Source organism: Lolium perenne, chromosome 6, assembly GCF_019359855.2.
Source record: "Lolium perenne isolate Kyuss_39 chromosome 6, Kyuss_2.0, whole genome shotgun sequence".
NCBI classification, from domain to species: Eukaryota; Viridiplantae; Streptophyta; class Magnoliopsida; order Poales; family Poaceae; genus Lolium; species Lolium perenne.
This window is the reverse complement of record NC_067249.2, coordinates 253868713-253888677: the sequence shown is the minus strand read 5'-3', so window position 1 is coordinate 253888677 and position 19965 is coordinate 253868713. Positions and strand designations below refer to the sequence as shown.

General features: G+C 42.4%; 2 protein-coding genes, 1 long non-coding RNA gene and 1 pseudogene across 3 annotated transcripts; all 4 read left to right on the top strand.

Annotated features, from left to right (window-relative positions):
- The first annotated feature begins 4335 nt into the window (after window positions 1–4335).
- LOC139832704 (uncharacterized) lies at window positions 4336–7884 on the top strand (annotated as a pseudogene).
- A 1785-nt stretch (window positions 7885–9669) lies between these two features.
- Window positions 9670–10442, top strand: LOC127309148 (uncharacterized). Its single transcript, XR_007856962.1, has 5 exons — window positions 9670–9740; window positions 9813–9875; window positions 9952–10017; window positions 10147–10212; window positions 10383–10442. It is a non-coding gene; the product is annotated as an uncharacterized lncRNA (long non-coding RNA).
- LOC127309147 (uncharacterized) lies at window positions 10440–12024 on the top strand. Its single transcript, XM_071822523.1, has 7 exons — window positions 10440–10490; window positions 10559–10582; window positions 10743–10808; window positions 11303–11338; window positions 11438–11485; window positions 11578–11814; window positions 11909–12024. Exons 1-6 carry the CDS (start codon window positions 10440–10442, stop codon window positions 11800–11802), a joined length of 450 nt encoding a protein of 149 aa, XP_071678624.1. The 3' UTR covers window positions 11803–11814; window positions 11909–12024.
- A 4537-nt stretch (window positions 12025–16561) lies between these two features.
- On the top strand, window positions 16562–18189 carry LOC127309145 (L10-interacting MYB domain-containing protein). Its single transcript, XM_051340114.2, has 3 exons — window positions 16562–16836; window positions 17503–17814; window positions 17891–18189. The coding sequence occupies exons 2-3, from the start codon at window positions 17503–17505 to the stop codon at window positions 18053–18055; spliced, it is 477 nt and encodes a 158-aa protein (XP_051196074.1). The 5' UTR covers window positions 16562–16836; the 3' UTR covers window positions 18056–18189.
- Window positions 18190–19965: the final 1776 nt, after the last annotated feature.

The window sequence follows — 19965 nt, the reverse complement described above, 5'->3', positions numbered from 1 at the left end:
CAATTGTTGTCAGACTTCTTGAGAAATTGCCTCTTGAGAACAGAACTTTCAATGAATTGATAAACCCCTTCAACTCAAGAATAACGTAAGACCACTTGATGATATATAGTTTTTTTTGCGAGAATTGATGATATATAGTTGGCACATCCTCATGAACTAACTTGTAATGTATTAAGTATATTTGGCCTTTTGGTAGAGATCTTCAATGTACCAATCCAACAAATATTGTCTCCGCGCTGGTATCAAAATATATACTTTTAGAATCTTCTGGTGTCTTTTTTAACCATCTTATATATCAGGTGTCCATAATGGTATCTCCTTGATTTTTTTTGTTTGTTTCGAAAAGCTCTCTTTCAATCCTTTTGAACCCTATGTTAAAACCCAGGATCCCCACATTATTAATCGTGGCATCCAAGGCTTCATCCAAACCGTAGCTGTTTTTGTTTTAAAAACCCTTAGTTCTCTATGCCTCTCTCTCACACACACACACACAACTATGGTAGGAAACCTAGGCCAAAACTACGGTGAATGGGTGCCCGTGTTGGGCCGCGGTTTTTATCCGCAGCGATCTATTCAGACACCCGCGGAACTAAATGGTTGATTGTGTTTGAGTTTTTCTTAGTAAACACGGGCACCCATTCACCGTAGTTTCGGCCTAGGTTTCCTACCATTCACCGTAGGAGTCCTTAACGACCCACCTAGCTTTGTGTTCTAACTCTACAGGTAAATGACACATTTTTTCATAGACCATTCTGCAAGGAGACATTTCCATATGATTTTTAAAAGTAGTTTTATAAGCCCATAATGCTTCATTGATTTTAGTCAGACCTGAACTTATTAACAGTATTTTCCAGTATAAGTTTTAATTCCGTATTACTCAATTCAACTTGAACACTAGTTTGTGGGTGATATGGAGATGCTACTATATGATTACCACCATATTTAGCCAAGGTTTTTCTAAAAACTTGATGAATAAAGTGAGAACCACCATCAGTAATTAAAAATCTAGGTACTCCAAACCTGGGAAGAATTATGTTCTTCAACTTCTTCATTGCAGTAGCATGGTCAGATCTCTTTGTCGGAATTGCTTCCACCCACTTAGTAAAATAATCAACTGCAACCAAAATGTAAGTATGATGCTATTTGGAGGCAGGAAATGGCCCCATAAAGTCAAATCCCCACACATGCAGTGTATAATTCATAGGCATTTCATTTCTCTTACCAATGTTCCCAACACGCTCACATTTATCACAAGCTTTATATCTGCTAGGGTTTCCATTAGAACGCCATGCACATTAGATCTGAAAGGGTTTCCAGTAGGATAGGGTTCAGATTGATGTTTGCAAGGTGTTTGTCCGCATTGCTTGCTGTTCTTGTCCAATTCTTGTTTGTTCACGGTATGGATTTGCTTAGATCTGTTACTCTAACATCGGATTGCGGTAGATCCTTCCAAGATCGGACACTGGGAAGGATGAAACTGCCAGATTTTACTGTGCATGCAAAGAGGGGAAAGGTTTTTTGTGCTGGGGTTTAGCATGTTCAGATTGCTGTGCGGAATGAGTCGCGCTAGTTTGTTATATATTGTGTTGTTTATGATTGAACTAGGGCGAAGATTGTAACCGGGAATCATAGTGTGAGGAGATGGTTGATCAGAACCTATGGCATGACTGAACATCACCATGCCATTGGTTCTTATCAAACATCTCCTCCATATGTGCTCATTGTATGATGCCTATGCTACCTTGCTTTCCATGTTTGTACTTATTCAGTTCTGCAATGGCCAATGATTTAACTATGGCACAACGGAAGGTAGGGTGCTGCCCTCAAACTTATTCATGTGTGCCATATTTCTTGCACACTACACTTAGTTTGCGGACAATCCATTTGCATGCTGTGTGATCCAATATATGAGGCCTCATTTTGTTTGTCTAGTGTATTGGTCAATAATTGAACAACACTGGAAGGCAATGTGCTGCCCTCAAACTTAGTCGTGTGTGTGTGATTACTTACACACTAGACTTAGTTTGAGGGAAGTCCATTGAGCTGCCGTGTGAGCCAATGTATGAGGCATCACATGTTTTCAATGTTCGTTTTCATCTATATACTTGTGAGCAGGCACACCTCTAATGCCATGTGTTCTTGTGGCAGACTGAGAAGCTCAACCTTGGATCACCTACTGAGACCCCCGACGAAGGACCGTCGAAAAAGCGAAGGGCGGCTAACGTCGGTCACTTCCAGCCGGACGTAGGGCCAGACCAGTTCCTGCGCATCGTCTTCACGCCCACCTTCAGTTGGCTCCGGATCCCTCAATATTTTGTCAGGTGGTTCGGACAAATCCCTTCGAACGTCATCGTCACCACCAACACTGGCTGCAACTGGAGGATGACTACGGCGAGAGAAGGCGATGATGCATACATCGACCAGGGGTGGGCGGGCTTTGCCGTCGCTCATCAGCTGCAGGTAGGCCAGTTCCTCATCTTCAAGAAGGTGTCGTCCTTCGAGTACAGTGTGGTCATCTTCGACTACACCTGCACTAAGGTGGTGACCAAGTGCCATTGCCATGGCGATGCCACCAGGTGTGTCGTCTTCGAAAGTCATGTCTGAAGCTTACCTGGTTCTGCCTCACTGCTCTACCATGTCTATGTCTAGTTGTTTTTCATGTCATGTGTTGAACTATGATCGTCTCTGTTGTGTCGTGAACTATGATCATCCTATGTCGTGAACTATGACAGTGTGTTGAACTATGATCAGTGCTAAGTTTGCATTAACTGTGATTGTGTTCTTGTCCGTGTTGTTGATCGCTGGTAACCTCACCACTGAAGGGAAGATGTAAGCAGAAGCAGATTCTAGGTTGCAATCAAACAACAGGGGCACCGTTCTAGACTGCTACAAGGCCTGAAAACCGACCTACCAAACGGGCAAAGCCTAAATCTCCACGGGGCCAAAAAAAAACTCTGTGCGGATCACCAAACAACGTGGCTTTTATGGCCCATGGCCCGTCTGCGACGTGCAGGGGACTTCTTCCCGCTGCGCCAGTGGTGCAGGAATCTAATGCAGGCTACCAAACACGCCTCAAATCCGACACTACAACAAGCCCCCCCATATAGCATCGCATGCTCTGCAACGCTTTAAAAATGCGCTGCAAAATACCAACGTAGCTACGAATATTTGTGTTGGTAAGTCCATCCGTTACGGACTATACGAGTGACAACGAATTTCATGCGTTGCAATCTATACGTCGGGACACACCAAAATAAAGTACAACATGGGCGCTTAGCGCTAGGATCCTATTTCCGACGATTTCGTCTAATTCATGGTCTATCTCGGCATCCTGGACGCTCTAGCGAAAAAATTCTGCATGATCAGTTTAACTAAAGATCGGACGCTTGGTCAGGTGAAAAATAAGGAAAAAATATAGAGTAACTCAACCGAATCTGGATAGAATCAGTAGATTTTTTAGGCTGGCGCGTTGGGAGGAGACGAACATATATCATATCTTTTGTTTTTTCTTTATTTCTGGTAGCAGCGCCTATAGGTTTGTGTAATAAAAAAATACCATACCGTTCCATACGTCATTGCAGACCAGGGATACCACCGCACGCCCCCAAATCAGACTCTGCCGCCGAGATCCCTCTGCACCGCCGAGCCATCGTGCCCCTCCCCGCCGTGAGCCATCTTGCCCCTCTCTGCCGCCGCCCTCCCAGGATTGTTAGGCTCCCTTCGTTGCTGTACCGCCACCAAGGAACTCCCCCTGGAAGCGCCGCACTCCCCGCTCTCTCCGCGCCCAGCCTTCGTCGATCCACCTTGTCATGGTCGGCGATCAGCTGCCTGATAATTTTCGGCCCACCTGAAGCCGGAAAGTCGCCCTCCGCCCCCATTCCCCACAGGTAATGTTCTCCCGCCTCTTGAATTGGCACCCGACCGAGTAGCACAGCAGGAACATGATCCTCTTCATCTTGCATGATGTTGCTTTGACATCTACATATATTTTCATCATCTTTGTGTGGAGCTTCTGCTGGTAGTTCTCTGTCTTGGCAGAGGAGAAGAAATAGTTTTATGTATTACAATTTAATTAATAAGGAAATTTGATGTGGCACTACTTCTGTCTTTACTGGTGTCAGTATTTGGTTGTGTTATTGAACTTGAAACTCCAACAGCCTCACTTTGCAACATTTTTGTATTGTGTGTTTAGATTATTTATCACTGCTACAATAAGAAAAACTTTCTGCTAAACATGTAATTTTATGAGATTTGATTCAGTTTTCTAAGTATGTCACTTTTATGTAAAGTGCATACGATAAATAATAGTAACAAAACTCTTTATGCAGTGTGGGTATGGATACAGAAGTTAGCAAGCTTCTTCTGCGTTACCCTAGAGGAAGTAGCCGTTAGTTAGCTGGTGTAGATGGTTTTTTGGAATTTGCATTCAAAGATAAGCCAGAAGATACCACGATCCTTTGTCCATGTGAAATATGTGTGCACAGTTCTCTGTTGTCGAAGGATGATGTCCGCGATCACTTGGTCTGTAATGGAATTCTTCAGAGTTATGACAAATGGGTTTTTCATGGTGAATCTTTAGATGAACAGAATGATGGTCGACAGCCACAACCTCACAATGAAGAAATGCATGCTGACATGCATGGATTAATTAATGATGTCTTCAGACATATGTATGATGATATGCATATGAGTGAAAGTACAGATCCACCAAACTAGCATGGACCAAATTTAGAAGCCGAAGAATTTTACAAACTGATCAAAGATTCGAAGAAGCCTCTATGGAAAGGATGTGAACTATCGCAGCTATCACTACTTGTGATTTTGTTCAATATAAAGTCCATGAACAAATGGTCTGATAAGTCATTTGGTGATCTACTTGATACTCTGCACATGGCGATTCCAAATGGGAATGAGCTGCCCCAGAATTTCTATGAGTCTAAGAAGATCATTTCAAAATTTGGGCTAGATTACAAAAAAATTCATGCATGCCCAAATAATTGCTAGCTGTTCTGGAAAGGCACAGAAAATGATGACTTCTGCTCAATCTGCAAGGCTTCTAGGTGGAAAGATAAAGAACCCGAAACCAAGTTAACAAAGAAGGAAAGAAAGAAAACAACACCAATGAAAGTGTTACATTACTTTCCAATCAAGGATAGATTGAAAAGGTTGTTCATGTGTAAAGAAACAACACCTCTGTTGAGATGGCATGATGAAGAGCGCAACAAGGATGAAGCACTACGACATCCTGCCGATTCCCCTGCATGGAAGTCATTGGATGAAAGGTACTCAAAAATTGCATCTGATACTCGTAACATTCGGTTCGGCCTTGCTACTGATGGATTTAATCCATATGGGATGCTAAGTTCAAGTTACAGTTGTTGGCCAGTTGTCTTGGTCATATATAACTTTCCTCCTTGGATGTGCATGAAGGATTCTAATCTTTTACTGTCTTTGATAATTCCTGGATCCAAAAGTCCAGGGGATAATATTCATGTCTTTCTCCAACCACTTTTGGACGACCTAATAGACTTATTTCTTAATGGAATGTCCACATACGATGTTTCCAGAAATGAAACCTTTACGTTGAGAGCAGTCGTGCTGTGGACCATAAATGACTTGCCAGCTTTAGGAATGCTTGCTTCACATAAGGTGCATGGAGAATTTGCATGTCCACCGTGTGGTGCGAATGCATGGACCAAGCATTTGAAACATGGAAAGAAATCATGCTTTATGGGTCATTGCCGATTTCTGGCAGCTGATCATAAATTTCGGTCTGATAGCACTTCTTTTGATGGAACCTTGGAGGATAGAGCAGCGCCTCAGACTTACTATGAACGTCAAGTAAAAGAAGAAATAAAGGCTCTTGGTGATTTTAAGGCGTCAAAAACTTACAAGGGATTAAGCAGTCTATTTACATTGCCCTATTGGGACTATAATCTCCTTCGACATAATCTTGATGTCATGCATATAGAAAAGAATGTGTTGGATAATATTCTGGGCACACTTTTAGGTTTAGATGGGAAGTCAAAAGATAATCTTCTTGCTCGTCAAGATCTTGAAGAAATGAATATTAGAAAGGATCTACATCAAAAGAAACAACCTTCAGGCAAGTTCTACTTACCACCTGCAGTCTATACCATGTCCAAAACTGAGAAGAAATTATTCTTGGAAGTTCTTCAATATATAATGGTTCCTGATGGCTATTGTGGAAACATATCTAAAGCTGTGAACTCTTCTGAAGGAAAAATTCATGGGTTAAAAACACATGATTGCCATGTCTTAATGCAGCAACTCATGCCTATCGCCTTAACGGGTATTCTTCCAGATCATGTCACAACAGTACTATTTGAGTTATTATCTTACTTCCGAGGAATATGTTCAAAAGTTCTCCATGTAAAAGAGCTTGAACGTTTGGAAGAATCAATTAAGGTAACACTTTGTAAATTGGAGATGATATTCCCTCCTGGGTTTTTCACAGTCATGGTGCACTTAGTTGTCCATTTAGCAACTGAATGTAAGCTTGCTGGACCAGTATGCTATCGATGGATGTACTTTATTGAAAGGTAACAGTGTGATGCTAAGGCAAGTGCAATATTGAAAATAGTGATTTCATATGCCCTGCTAAATTGATGATTTGACATGTGGTGCAGGTACCTTGGTAAACTGAAGTCATATGTTCGCAACAAAGCCCGCCCTGAGGGTTCAATTGCTGAATCATATTTGGCGGATGAGTGTATGACCTTTTGTTCAAGATTCTTAGAGGGTTTCTCTACTAAGCATAACCAACCGTCGAGGAATCATGACAAACCAAATGAAAATGAATCTCCCATGTATGCATATAAATCCACGTTGTTTCCTCCAGCAGGGAATCCATTGGGAAAGGCACGGACTTACTCTTTGGATGACATGGAGACATTACAAGCTCATAGATATGTGTTATACAATTGTGATGCTGTCACTCCATATCTCACGTAAGTGTCTTATGTTAGCATGTTAATACGTTTTTTTAATCTAAACTTGCATTATTCATATGTTATGTAGAGAACATGCTTCTGTTTTGAAAAGGAGAAATCGCAATAAGCGGCTAGCACTAAGAACCGTTGAGCGCATGCAGCATGAGCAATTTCCGGATTGGTTTAGAGATCATGTAAGTTCCTTGCTATTAAATTTCTGATTTTATATTTCTTTTATTTATTTTCTGTGTTGGCATAGATAATGCAGCTGGAAGAAAGAGGTACTAACAACATCGATGAAGATATTAGATGTTTGGCTCGTGGCCCACTCGAGTTTGCACGAAGATATATAGCCTTCTGTACCCGTGGCTACAGGTTTAGACCTAAGCGTTATGATAAGAAGACTCAAAATAGTGGAGTTGTTGTGACTGCAAAAACATCAAGCTACGCTTCTGCGGGTGATAATAACCCTATACTTGGAGATGTCATGTACTATGGAAGGATAGTTGACATAATTGAGTTGGATTATTATAGAAAATTTTCAGTGGTGCTATTTAAATGTGAATGGGTTGATACTACTGAAGATAGAGGAGTAAAAAGGGATAGGTACGGTCGTACACTTGTGAATTTTTCACATCAGATCCATACTGGTGAAAAGAGCGATCATGAACCTTTTGTGTTCGCCAATCAAGTGGACCAAGTATTCTACACCAAAGACCGTACGAATCCTGGATGGTCATTTGTGACGAAGGTGACGCCTCGAGATGACTTTGACATGGGTGAAGAATGGAATGATGTAGAAAGTGAACCTTATCATGTTAGTAAACTGGGGGTCCTTTTTGATACTGCTCATGGGAATCAAATGTGGACCAGGAAAGATATAGAAGGAACAACTGTTGACCCTATTACAAGTTCTCAGCCTGAAGATTAGCAATTATGCAAGGCTTGCTCCTAATGTTTTGTTTTGACGTACTCCTTTTTTTACTGTTTCATATAAATTATGTTTCACTTCATAGAATTATTATTGATTAGTATGTCCAGTATGGTTTGCTCATTCTGGTACTAGCTACAGAAATATGTTGCCGGGTAGTATGATCATGCCTTAACGAGTCTATGAGAAACATGATGAGCAGCCTGCAATTCTATTGATCACGTTTCTCCTCTTTTCAGAACTAATATCACTCTGCAGAAGATGTTCTATTCAGCTACCTGATAGCAAATGGGAAGGATTTGATCGTGAAGCTTTTTATGTTTTGTGTGAACATTTGCTTCTGCCAGATTAGTAATAATTGTTCATTATTGCCTTTTTCCATGTAATGGCACCTGATTGTGGCGGTACTAGTTATTTATCTTACTGGACTACTTTCAACTGTAATAAGTTATCAGTTGTAAGAAAATGGTTAATAGTTCAACAGATATTCTGGGATGTTTCCATTTCTTCCCAAATTTGGACTAAAACTATGTAGAAATTAGACTGAATTTCTAGCTAGAAATTCAAAGTTAAGCGTGGACACATGGCTCCTTTCTAAGTTGGTTCACCAATTTCACTCCATGCGCGAGTCGAACTTAATAGCTTCCATTTTGCTAACATTTTTATGCTTTAGATTCCGTGTTATGCTAATGTTACTGTTGTTGGATATGTAGATGAGGTTTCTTTATCCCCCTCGATTGGAGAAGTATATATTAAAAACAATTGGAGAAAGATGGAGGCAACATAAGTCAAATCTAAAAGCCCTCTTTTTTGATGCAACCAAGAGCATGGAAGCCAACAACACCAATGTTCCAAAGGGTGTGAATAAGGACCAGTGGATTTCTCTTGTTACTAATTGGATGAGCCAAAAGGCACAGGTACATATAGACTTGTTAGATTTACCATTTACATGATGCTTAGTCTTTTTACGGGTATGTAAATGCATGTGCATTATTTACAAATCGCATGACAGGATATAAGTGAGAAGAATAGGCAAAACTCTACAATGAAAAAGTCGATACACACGGCTGGAACTAAGAGTTTTGCTCGGAATAGAGAAGAGCTGGTCAGTTTTTTAGAACTCAAATATATGCATCTACCATTTGCACTGAATGTTTTCATCACTAACTGTTAAATAATTTTACCATGTAACCAATAGCGGCAAAAGAATCCAGAAAAGAAGAATCCACACCGAGCTGTCCTGTACATTCATACACACCAGCACAAAATCGACAAAAACGACCAGATGATTAACGAACACGTGGTATAATATCTACTCTCTATTATGAAAAATTATATTGTTGTTTTGTACATTGTTATTAATTACCCTATTAATGTATTTAGGTTGAATTGAAGAAGACTTTATCCAAGAGGCCAGATTTAGCAGACACGAGTAAAGACACGAGTAAAGAAACAGCTTGGAAAGGAGATGCCTTGAATACAATACTAGGAGTAGACAAGCCTGGACATGTACACGGATTGGGACTAGTCCCAAATCCTAATCAAGTCTTTGGTGTATCATCTTCAGGTCACTTTCAGGATATACACCTAACTTCACTGGAGGATACACAGAATGAAAATGTTATGTACCTTAGACTTCAGATGGAAAAGATTGAGCAACACGTGATAAACCAAGATGCTAAAATTCTAGAACTAACTGAGAAGTCACAAAACTCTGAAAGACAGGTAAATTTAAGGAACTTTGCCATTGTTCAAGACATGTACTAACTCTGTATTGGTGATTATAGGGTTCTTTGGGTCAGATATCTACATCCCGAGATCCTCTTGGCATTGCTCACACAAACTCAAAAAGGAAAGTATGTATCGTTAAAAGGTCAAAGTCATTTAAATAAATATGATCTTATTCTAATTTGGTTTTTGATCGGCAGAGAGTATATGGTGATCTTCATAGACAACAACTTGGTACACTTGGAAAGGAGAACAATGTGATGGTACTGTACAAATGCATTGGTACATTCTTGTTTGTTTCTTTTATTCAAATTAGTAATCTCTTGCCTTTCACTACAGAGAAAGGAAAACTTTCTAAATGATATGGAGATGCAACCTCCAAAGAAATGTCCTGCTACACATAAGGTTTGCGCATATGTATATTGTTTGCAACCCAAAATGGTTGAGCAACAAGTTTCTTCTTCCTCGTAGTTCTTGCAATATCAGTGTTTACTATTTTTTTTTGCCAATCTTACAATATATCTACTATCATAGAACAAAGAAACTTTGCTCCAAGATGAAAATGTGCTACCTACGAAAGAAACTGGTAGCGTACAAAAGGTTAGTGCACTTCTTAACTTTTTTGAGTTAACTATTATTCTGTAGTTATCTCTTTGTCCAAGCTTGTTTATTCCATCCATGGTTTCTTTAATTTGTAGCACTGAATCCATTTTAAGGAAGACATGGTTCATGAATTTATTGGCTATCTAATGAATTACCTTATATTTTAGGACATAGACATTGATCCCCGACACAACGACACACGTTTTAAAGTTTCATCTACACACATGGTACCTTCTCATTCATCATGCATACATTTAAATTCACTTCTTCTGCTTGTATTACCTCTGACTATTATTTACCTTCTCATTAGCCTGGTGGTCGTAACACGAACATCCCAAAATAGGCTACTGCAACAAAGCATGTTAATGTATGACATCGAATTACTAAATACTTCTCTTCTCCTTTTAAATTTTCTTATGATTTCATATTGCATCCTTGCAGCAAAACATTTATCAATGCTTGCACTTCTTGCAACATGTGTTTTTAGTATAGTCCATGACAGTTTTATAATGAATATTTTGTCATAGAACAAAGAAACTTGGGTCCATGAAGAAAATGCCCGACCAAGGAAGGAAAGTGCTAGTGCAGAAAAGGTTAGTGCACTTTATTTCTCGCAGTTATCTTTTGTTGAAATTTATACTGCCCCTATTTATTTTGTAGTTTTCTCTTTGTTTATTATTATGTGCATGTCGAAATCATTTCAGTGGCCTTGACAATCTGTAGAGCACATTTGTTCTTACTAGGTAGCTGATTACTGAAGTATTAGTCAGATTACTAATAAAGTAGCTTCCACATGCATGCACAGTCCTTCAGCATGTGAAGTCAAGCTCCTTGGACTGTTAATACCTTTCTTTTTCCATGTGTTGACCAACAGACATAAGTCATCTGAATAATTCTAATGCACACCTATACGAAATAGAGGAGAAAATCCCTTCCCAAGTAGAAATAGAACAATACTATATAGCGGTATTCTGTGGATAGAACAATGTGTATTTTTTTATCACTACAGCTTCTTATCAAGTTTTTTTTTGTTTCTAATATCTGATTATATTTCACTTCTTGCTATCATGGTGGCCAAAACATGAAGATATCAAAAGTGGCTAGTGCAACAAAGCAAGCTAATGTATGAGATGGAATTTCTGAACCTTTTACTTCCCCTTTTAGTTTTCTTATGATTTCACTTTATTGCCTACTGAGGTTGAGGTAGCACTGTCATCTGCAGAAACAACAAGGCAGTACGGTGACTGGATCAGATGCCAACTCGATAGATGTATGTGCATTATGCTTCTTTTATTCAAGATTCTTTGCAGGTTTAAATTGCATTGCATATTGTTTTCTCGTGCACTTATGTTTATGTAAAAGGTTGGCACTATAGTATTTTTGAAGAGTTTGGAAAATCCAAACAAGAATGTTGCTCTTGCTACACTCCAAAGTAGTGACCCAGAATATGCAGTTGGAGGCGTTAGACTTGGAAATCAGTTCTGGGCGGTGCGTGTTGATGATACATTAGCAAAATCCGATGAGTTGATACGACCACTCAAAAAGGTCAAGATTATTGGTCATGCAGCAAAATTAACTATCGCATAGCCTTCAACCTTTGTATGTTACCCTCTTGTAAAGTTTACCCCTCTAAACTTTTACTACTTTATAAACGTGATGCTTTTTCTTTACTGATCTCAATTTTTTCTTGTAGATTTCCAAGATAAATTGATGATGCATGGTTTGAGATGTTGATTGCAAGATGATGATGGATGCTACTACTGGATAGTTTAAATTAGTTTTAGAATGTCATTTTAATTTTCTATTTTTAAAGAGAATATATTTGTAATGATGCAAGTACCTGATAATTTGTGTTCTTTGAATGTTGTTCTTTGTAATTGAACATAGTCAATATATTACATGAAATGTTTTTTCCTATATCGTGGCTCCTGTGCACTATATGCATTAACTTTGTGACTACTAATAGATATGGACAACATATTATTAATTGATCATGTTATGTAGTGTGATGTCAAACTCATTCCTGCATGATACCACCAACGCATATGAGGTGTTGTTAGCATGTCCTTATATACCTTGATATCTTACAACGCTTATGCACGCTGATTAACAACGGATGTTTTTGTGTTGTTGTAGACCCTTGCAATGCCAGCAATGGCAACGCATACAAATCCGTTGGTGTAAACCGTAACAACGCTTATATGAACATTTGGCAACGCATAGATGTGTTGCTACAGGGGGGTCCTGTTGTAGTGCGATCACACCCTCCAATGAAGCGAACATGGTTGCTGCTTCTATCTTAGAGATGAAGAGAGGCTGCAAGAGTACCTGAAGGTGATAAGCTTCATGGAGGTCCTTTCTTGATCTTATAGTAGGTCACTGTCATACGCCCTTACACTTGTTTCTTGTGAATTGCAGCGCTATCTAAGGCATCATAAGTACGTCAACAATCTGATCACGAACTATGCTCAAATGAAGACAATCTTCACGCCCCAATTTGTCCGCAAGGACCAACTGTATCAACCTCAATTGCTGGTCAAGGCACTCAACCTCATTGCTGATAACAAAAAAGACTATGCCGCGTACCGTGAGCTGTATCCATCGGAGAGGATGACATGGCTTATGACCTGGCTACGCAAGTCGTTTGTTGCTTAGTGCTTCTGCTTCGTTCGTCATCATCCTCGCAACGATGGTCATGATCTGCTGAAGAGAGCATTCATATTTTTGGGAGGTGGTCTCGTATCCCTTCATTAGCTAGGACTTGATTCAAGCTGATCCCCGGTCTGTAATGAACTTATTCAAGATGGTATATACTAACCCCTCGTATGATGACTATGTGATGCATCACGAAGTATAGTTGCTTTACTCGTGATGCATCGCCCAGTAAGGTAACTACTTGTTGTGTATTGTTGAATGTGTTATCATTCAGTTAGCACTATTGGGTAACATCACAACTTAAATGGAAGGGGTTACCATAGCACGTTCATATCTGCAACCAAACAAGATATGCGTTGCAACACTAGTGCAGAAAGACGTTTATGCAGGCACCCAAATAATAGGGGTTATTTTCCCTCTTCAGTGCAGAAAATAACTTTGCGAGCAACCAAATAATATAACTTTTCTGACCCAGAACTCCTATAAAACACGTAGTGTGTTCCATCTTCCTGACATAATGGTAGCCGAATCGGGTCGAGACAACCAAATGCGCCCCAAATGCAATATGCCGATGTGTCGTGACGCATCTGGCTCGAGTAGGAGTATATTGAATGCTTCACATATTGGAAGGTAAATACTAACTGCACGGAAGTGCCAAACAACTATTATTACTTGCGGAGCGTGTTGAGTCGTTAGGTTTGAGAGCGAAAATATTGTGTGATATGAAGAGAACGAGGGGAGTAATGTGGCGTTTGCCAATGTTTTTTCTATTCTCCAAGCTCTGTGATACGATTATTCCAGAAGAGTTCTCTCTGTGGATCTCACTTGGAATACTTAGTGGAGAAGTATCAGTCGGGAAATAACGGTACCAAACCAAGAGTATTCTAGTAGAAGCGTGGACACCGCGTTTGCTTAAGGCAGTGGAAAATGGCAAGAAATTTAACTGACTCGTCACATTCTAATTACACCGCGGAAAATCATCTGGAAACTTCACGTCCGACAGGAAAACAATCTGAAGTTGAGACGCGGACAAGGCACAGCCCCACACTCAAAACAACAACACATATATAAAAGAAGGTTGCTATCGGATCAGTTTGATGTGACTCAACTTTCGTTCGTGTCCCATGATGGAGCTAAGGAAATTAAAGGGAAAGTAGTCCGAAGCACTAGCGCATCAGACAAACCGAACCTCAGAAATTATATGAATCTGCAAGATCATTTATAAGATACTAAAACATGTTTGTTCTCATTGGTAGCAAATACTTTTGTAGATGAAGAAACGATAGATTTCTTAGGGAGGAATTAACACATCTTTGGTAATCTCATCTTCTGCAGGCGCAAACCAGTTCAGTATATACTGTATGCTGTAAATAAAGAGAGTTTGTTATTCTGTGTTACATTCACGTCCATCAGTAAAAGCACAGAAAGATAAAGGTCAGAGGGTAGATCAACACAAACTACTCCGTTCCATTGCTGGTGGGGAAAATTTTACAGGAGGCATGTTCTGATTCGGTAGTAATTATAAGTACCATCATCGATCATCAATTCATCCTCACAGTACATGCAGGAAAAGTTGATGGATTCCAGATTAATACCAGAGAAGATCCTAACTACTAGGTGCTACACTGCCAGCCAGTGCGTGCGAAATAGAGGCGCACTTTCCAGCACTAGTGATCAGCTACGAGATGCCTGCCTCCGGTCGTCACGCGTTGACGGCGAGGCGCCCGAGCCTTGACAGGCGGGGCTTGAACTCGCGACAACGGCGGTGGTCGCTGCCGCCGGCGGAAGACGGCGGGCTGGCCAGCAGCCGCTGCAGGTGCGCACGCAGGACGGGCCGCCCCTTGCTCGTCGTCGTCCTCGTCCCCCCGCTGCTCTTGCCCGGCACCGCTGCCTGCTGCTGCGAAGCGCGGCCGGGCGTCGACGACAAAGACGACGGCTGCCGCGCGTGGGGTGTCCGGTGGCGACTGCAGCGGAAGGAGCCCGGGTGATTCGTCGGCGAGCAGAGGCACGTCATCTTCTTTGGCCTGCAGCTCGCGGCCGCCTCGGCACTGGCGGATGGGTTCGCCATGACTTGGTGTCTGAAGCTGGGTTGATCTCTCTTTCTCGTCGGAGTGCGGCGGTGATAGTGTCCTGGACTTCCCGGCGCGCCCTGGTTCCCCGTTATATAAGCGCGCCGCGCGGCGGACGGCCCGCGACTAGGTCGTTTTTCCTGTCAGTTCAGTGCGTGTAAAGTGTAAGCAACTTGGCAAGTGCTGCCTTGCCTGAAATTCTCGTCTGAATTAACTAGTGCAAATTGCAGGTTCGGTTCTCACTTTACTTCAGATTTTTTAGCTCAGTTTGGCGCGTACTTTCCTCCACGTCGCTGTTCTGTCGACACGGTAGGAAGCCATCTGGACCAAACTGAGCGCACGGAAGATGGTTAATTATAGTATTTATGTTCAGTGGATCTTTAAACTGAAATTAACATCGAGGGCACGCGCTGAAGCTCCGTGACGGTGACGATGGAACTCACTATCAGTAAGAGATCAACAAGCTGCCGTACGTATGTCCTACCTATACTGCTTATATTCTTCTTCAATCTGCTTGCTGGTTTACATTTGAAATAAAGAGCTACGAGTAGCTGGGCCTTCATTTTACATTTTAAGTTTCCCTATAGCTATACTGCTTACATTCTTCTTCTATCTGCTTGCTGCAAGCCTGCAATGTGTGTTCGATCCCATCCGGATCCTATATTAGTTCTGCTGGCATATTTCTGTCAGCTAAGCTCATGGGGTAAAGAACTAATGATAGTGCCCTTCTCAAAAGAAACCAATCTGATCTTACGAAATAGATCCAAGATTTTCCGATCTGCGCGTCCTTTTGCTCTCCATCACCCGTGGAATCCACTCACTCAGCATGTTCTTTTGCCGAAAGTCGTACCGGCACGTCTTGTCTTGTCTAGTTTTATCCACGACGCCGACATCTCTAATCCTGCGTGATCGAGCTGCGGCGTGAATCGGCAGTGACTCAGAGCGGCTGTCACGTACGCTCGGCAGGCCCTTGTGTCTAATCATTTTGTATCTGGCGCAAGTACTATGTTCTCCATTATTGACTTATATATCACTTGCGCGGAATTAGTTTCTGGACAAAAAAAAAACATGAGAGACATCTTGTAGATGTCCTCGCCATCGCGCGCGTGTATGTACAGTCAGATCACACAAGGCCGGAACGTGCATCTGTCATGCGTCATTTGGGTAGTGGACCATTAATTCCACTGATTTATTCTAAGTACTGAAAAGTTGATCAAGAAATAGTCAAAAAATATGAAAGAAAACTAGTAGTACTACTAGTCAATTCTCTCAAGGGCTTAATTAGGTGATTAATCATCATGTTAACTGAAAGTGGCAAGCTGCATGTGCTCGAAATGTCCCAGTACATGTTACCTCATCAGCATGCTTAGTACCCCTTTGTTTGAGCTTAAATTCTTGATTCTTGGATTTTAGCTATTGTAGAATTAGAATCTAAAACAAACAGCCCCACAATATCCAGATTGTGTAGAATTGATTCTAGAAAAATATACATAGAGGACCCAGAATCCCAGAAGTAGCAAAATAGGTGATTCCCGAGCATTTGGGCCGAAACGTTTTTTCAGAGGCCTTCTTTTATCCCTGAATCCTCACGATCTCTTCCCCGATGTCCCCCACGTAGCCGCCTGCCCCAGGAGTTCCGCTGCAGGCTACACCTCCGGCCGCGGCCGGCTCCCGCTTCTTTGGCCGCCGCCGGATCCCGCTCGACTCGACCGGCCCCCACCTGCTCCTCCGGCCGCCGCGTAACGTCTCCGCTCCGCTCAACCGGCCGCCGCCTAAGGGCTCCGCTCCGCTCCACCGGCCACCGTCGAGTCGCTCTGCACCTCCGGCCGCCGTCGACTCGCTCCACTCCACCACGTCCAGCTGCAGCACCAATTCCATCCGGCACATCCCTGTGAAGGTTAGAAAATGTGTTCTTGTTATAATCTGTACTTTGCTCTCTGTAAAGTTTTCACATGTACATGTTGTTAGAAAATGCTCTCTGTTAGAATTGTATCATATAGATGGTTGTTTACTGCTAGTTAGAAAATGCTCCCTGTTAGAATTCTATCATATAGATAGTTGTTCACTGCTAGTTAGAATTGTATCATATACAGTGGCTGTGTAGCCAAGCGACTCACAGGTTTTTTGCAAGTCCAAGACTTCAGCTATGCATACCCATTATTGAATGTTACCAGCTCTAGAAAATGACCATGCAGTCCCACAAAATGAACAGAGGAGGCAGTAGTAACGTCCCGTGATTCCACGATGTGTATCGCTCAACAGCTACACTTCTTTCTCTTCCGTTTTAGCAGCTTCATGTAATCCCATGTGGCATGTAAATTCTCAATATGTTTGCTCATAAATATCTATCTGCCCAGTCTTAAATATATTACAATAGAGTCCTCTATCGCTCCGTCACTGATCATATAGATGGTTGTATCATATAGATGGTTGTTCACTGCTACATGTACATGCTGTTAGAAATTGCTCTCTGTTAGAAATTTTCACATATGAATAGTACTACTATGTTGTTCACTGCTAGTTTATTTTTGTGTAAATTTAATTTAATCGTATACACATATAGATGGCAAAAGAGAAAGCAATTTGGGATGTAGAAGCTACTGCTATATTTTGCAAACTTTGTGTGATTGAGAAAGAAAAGGGGAATAAGCCTCTGAAGTTCCTGAGTCCCGTTGGTTACAAAAACCTTGTTGAAGGTTTTTTTAGAGAAACAAGGAGAGATAATAACAAACAACAATTCAAAAATAAATGGGATAGTATGAAGAAGGAGTACACCAATTGGATGACCTTCAAGAACAAAACAACAGGTTTAGGTTGGAATGATGAAGCGAACACTATGGTAGCTGATAATGATTGGTGGAAGAAAATGGGAGAAGTAAGTTTTACTCTATTGTAGTAATTGTGAGAATGTGTGATTAAAGAAAACAATATACCAACTATTATATTTTCAGGAAAACAAGGAGTTTCTGGCATTTCGTAAACGTGGACCTGAGCATTTGGATGAGATAAAGAGTTTGATAGATTTTATCGTGATGAGTACTACATGCCAGGGGATCTACTACCTCCACCTACTGGTCGGGTATCTAAAATTGTGCATGGTGATGATGCTCTCATGAAAGTAACCAGGGAGCGAATAGCTGATGGATTATTGGCAGCTACGGATGGAGTTTAGTTTTACACACTACTTTCGGGTGATGGTTGATGTACGGTTAGGATGATGGTTGGTAATTGAACGTTGCATTTTGGATGATGTTTTCAGTTTCTTAAATATTTATATACATACTTGTCATTTCGCTGAAATCCCGACAGAAGCAATAACTAAAACACGCACAAATGAATATATAACATACATTTTATATTCATTATGGTCCGTAAAGCTGCCCAAACAGCAAAGTAAACAAACAGACAGATTATGATTCTCAGATCCCACAGCAGGGTAAGCAAACAAACTGCTTCTGATTCCAGAAATCAAGAATCACAGCTGATTCTCAGGAATCAGGATTGACAGCAGAATCTCAGAATCCAAAGCCCAAACAAAGGGGGCCTTAGAGCATCTCCAGTCGCGTCCCTCAAACTGTCCCCCAAAACGCACCGGATCGAGCGTTTGGGGGTCGTGTTTCGTTCGTGCCGCGTTTGGGGAACGTCGCTCCCCAGTCGCGTCCCCTAAACAAAATTTCGGAAATTTTAAACTTAAGCGAGATTCGATTAGATTCATCCAAACTTACATAGATTCGAACGAAATTTGACTAAATTTAAACTAAACCTAATCTAGAAGTACTTGCGGCGGCCGGAGGCGTCGTAGTACTGCTGGAAGTTTTACATCTCGTCGGTGACGACCTCCTGCTTGACGCACTCGGGGACGGGCTCGTCCTTCACCAAGCATCTTGGTCCTGCCTCGCTGTCGTCGGTGAGGTCCACGAGCGGCTTGCCGGAGTCGTGGATGGACATGGCGATCGCCATCTCGACGTCGCCCCTCCAGGCGTCCTTGTCATTGATCGACGCCAAGAACGCCGCCCGCAGACCTGGGCAGTCCTCGGGGTCGTCGCTGCTGGCGATGAGCCGCTGCTGCCGCTTGTACTCCGCCAGCAGCGCCACCTGCGCTGCTTCCTCCGGCTCCTCCTTCACCTCCTCCCTGATGTCGTCCCTCCATTGGTCCGTGCCCGGCTTCGGCGGCGGCGGGACGCCAATGCCGTTCACGGCCATCTTCCAGCCGCCGCTGCTTGGCAGCCGCATGTCCGGCGGGACTGTATATCGGGCGTGGTACAGCGCCCACGCCTCCGACACGGTTAGGCTGCCGCGGCCGAAGCCGTTCGCCACGGCGATCTTGCGGGAGGACGAACTCGACATTTTTGGAGCGGCGAGGAGAAGATCTGGGAGGGGGAGGCGGCGGCGACGAGAAGGTTTGGGAGCGGTTAGAAGTTGGGGGAGGAACTGCAGGGCGTCTTAATGTACAGCGGCGGCAGCGGGTGGTTGCACACAATAACGTTGGCGCGGATGGCCACGCGGCCATGCACGACGAGACGCGTCTCTGCGTCGCCTGGGAAAACAGGGACGCCATTAACGTCACTTGACCAAAGGTAGGCGACGGGGTTTTAGGCTTCCGACTCGCTGACGCGTCGGGCCCGTGTCGCTTTTCGTTGTGTTCGGCGTGCCCGGTGCGTCCCCTGTGGGACGGGGACGGGCTCGGGTCGCCGGACAAAAATGGGCTTTAGGGACGCGGTGGAACTGTTTTTTGGTCCGGCGCGCCCCAAATTGCTTTGAGAAACGCTTTAGGGGACGCAACTGGAGATGCTCGACCGAGGACTTGGTTAATCTGATGGTTACCAACAAAATTTTGGAGTTTTAACGTGAGATAACACTTCCATGTGACCACGACATGAGGTCGACTCACCGGTGTACGGTACGTATATATAGTAATATAGTGTGCCGATCTCTTAGTTTTAATAAGGTAAAGAAGATGCTAAATTCAACCGTTCAGAATTTCTCACGGGATAAGATACCAAGATAACTATAGGGTCACTCTCAT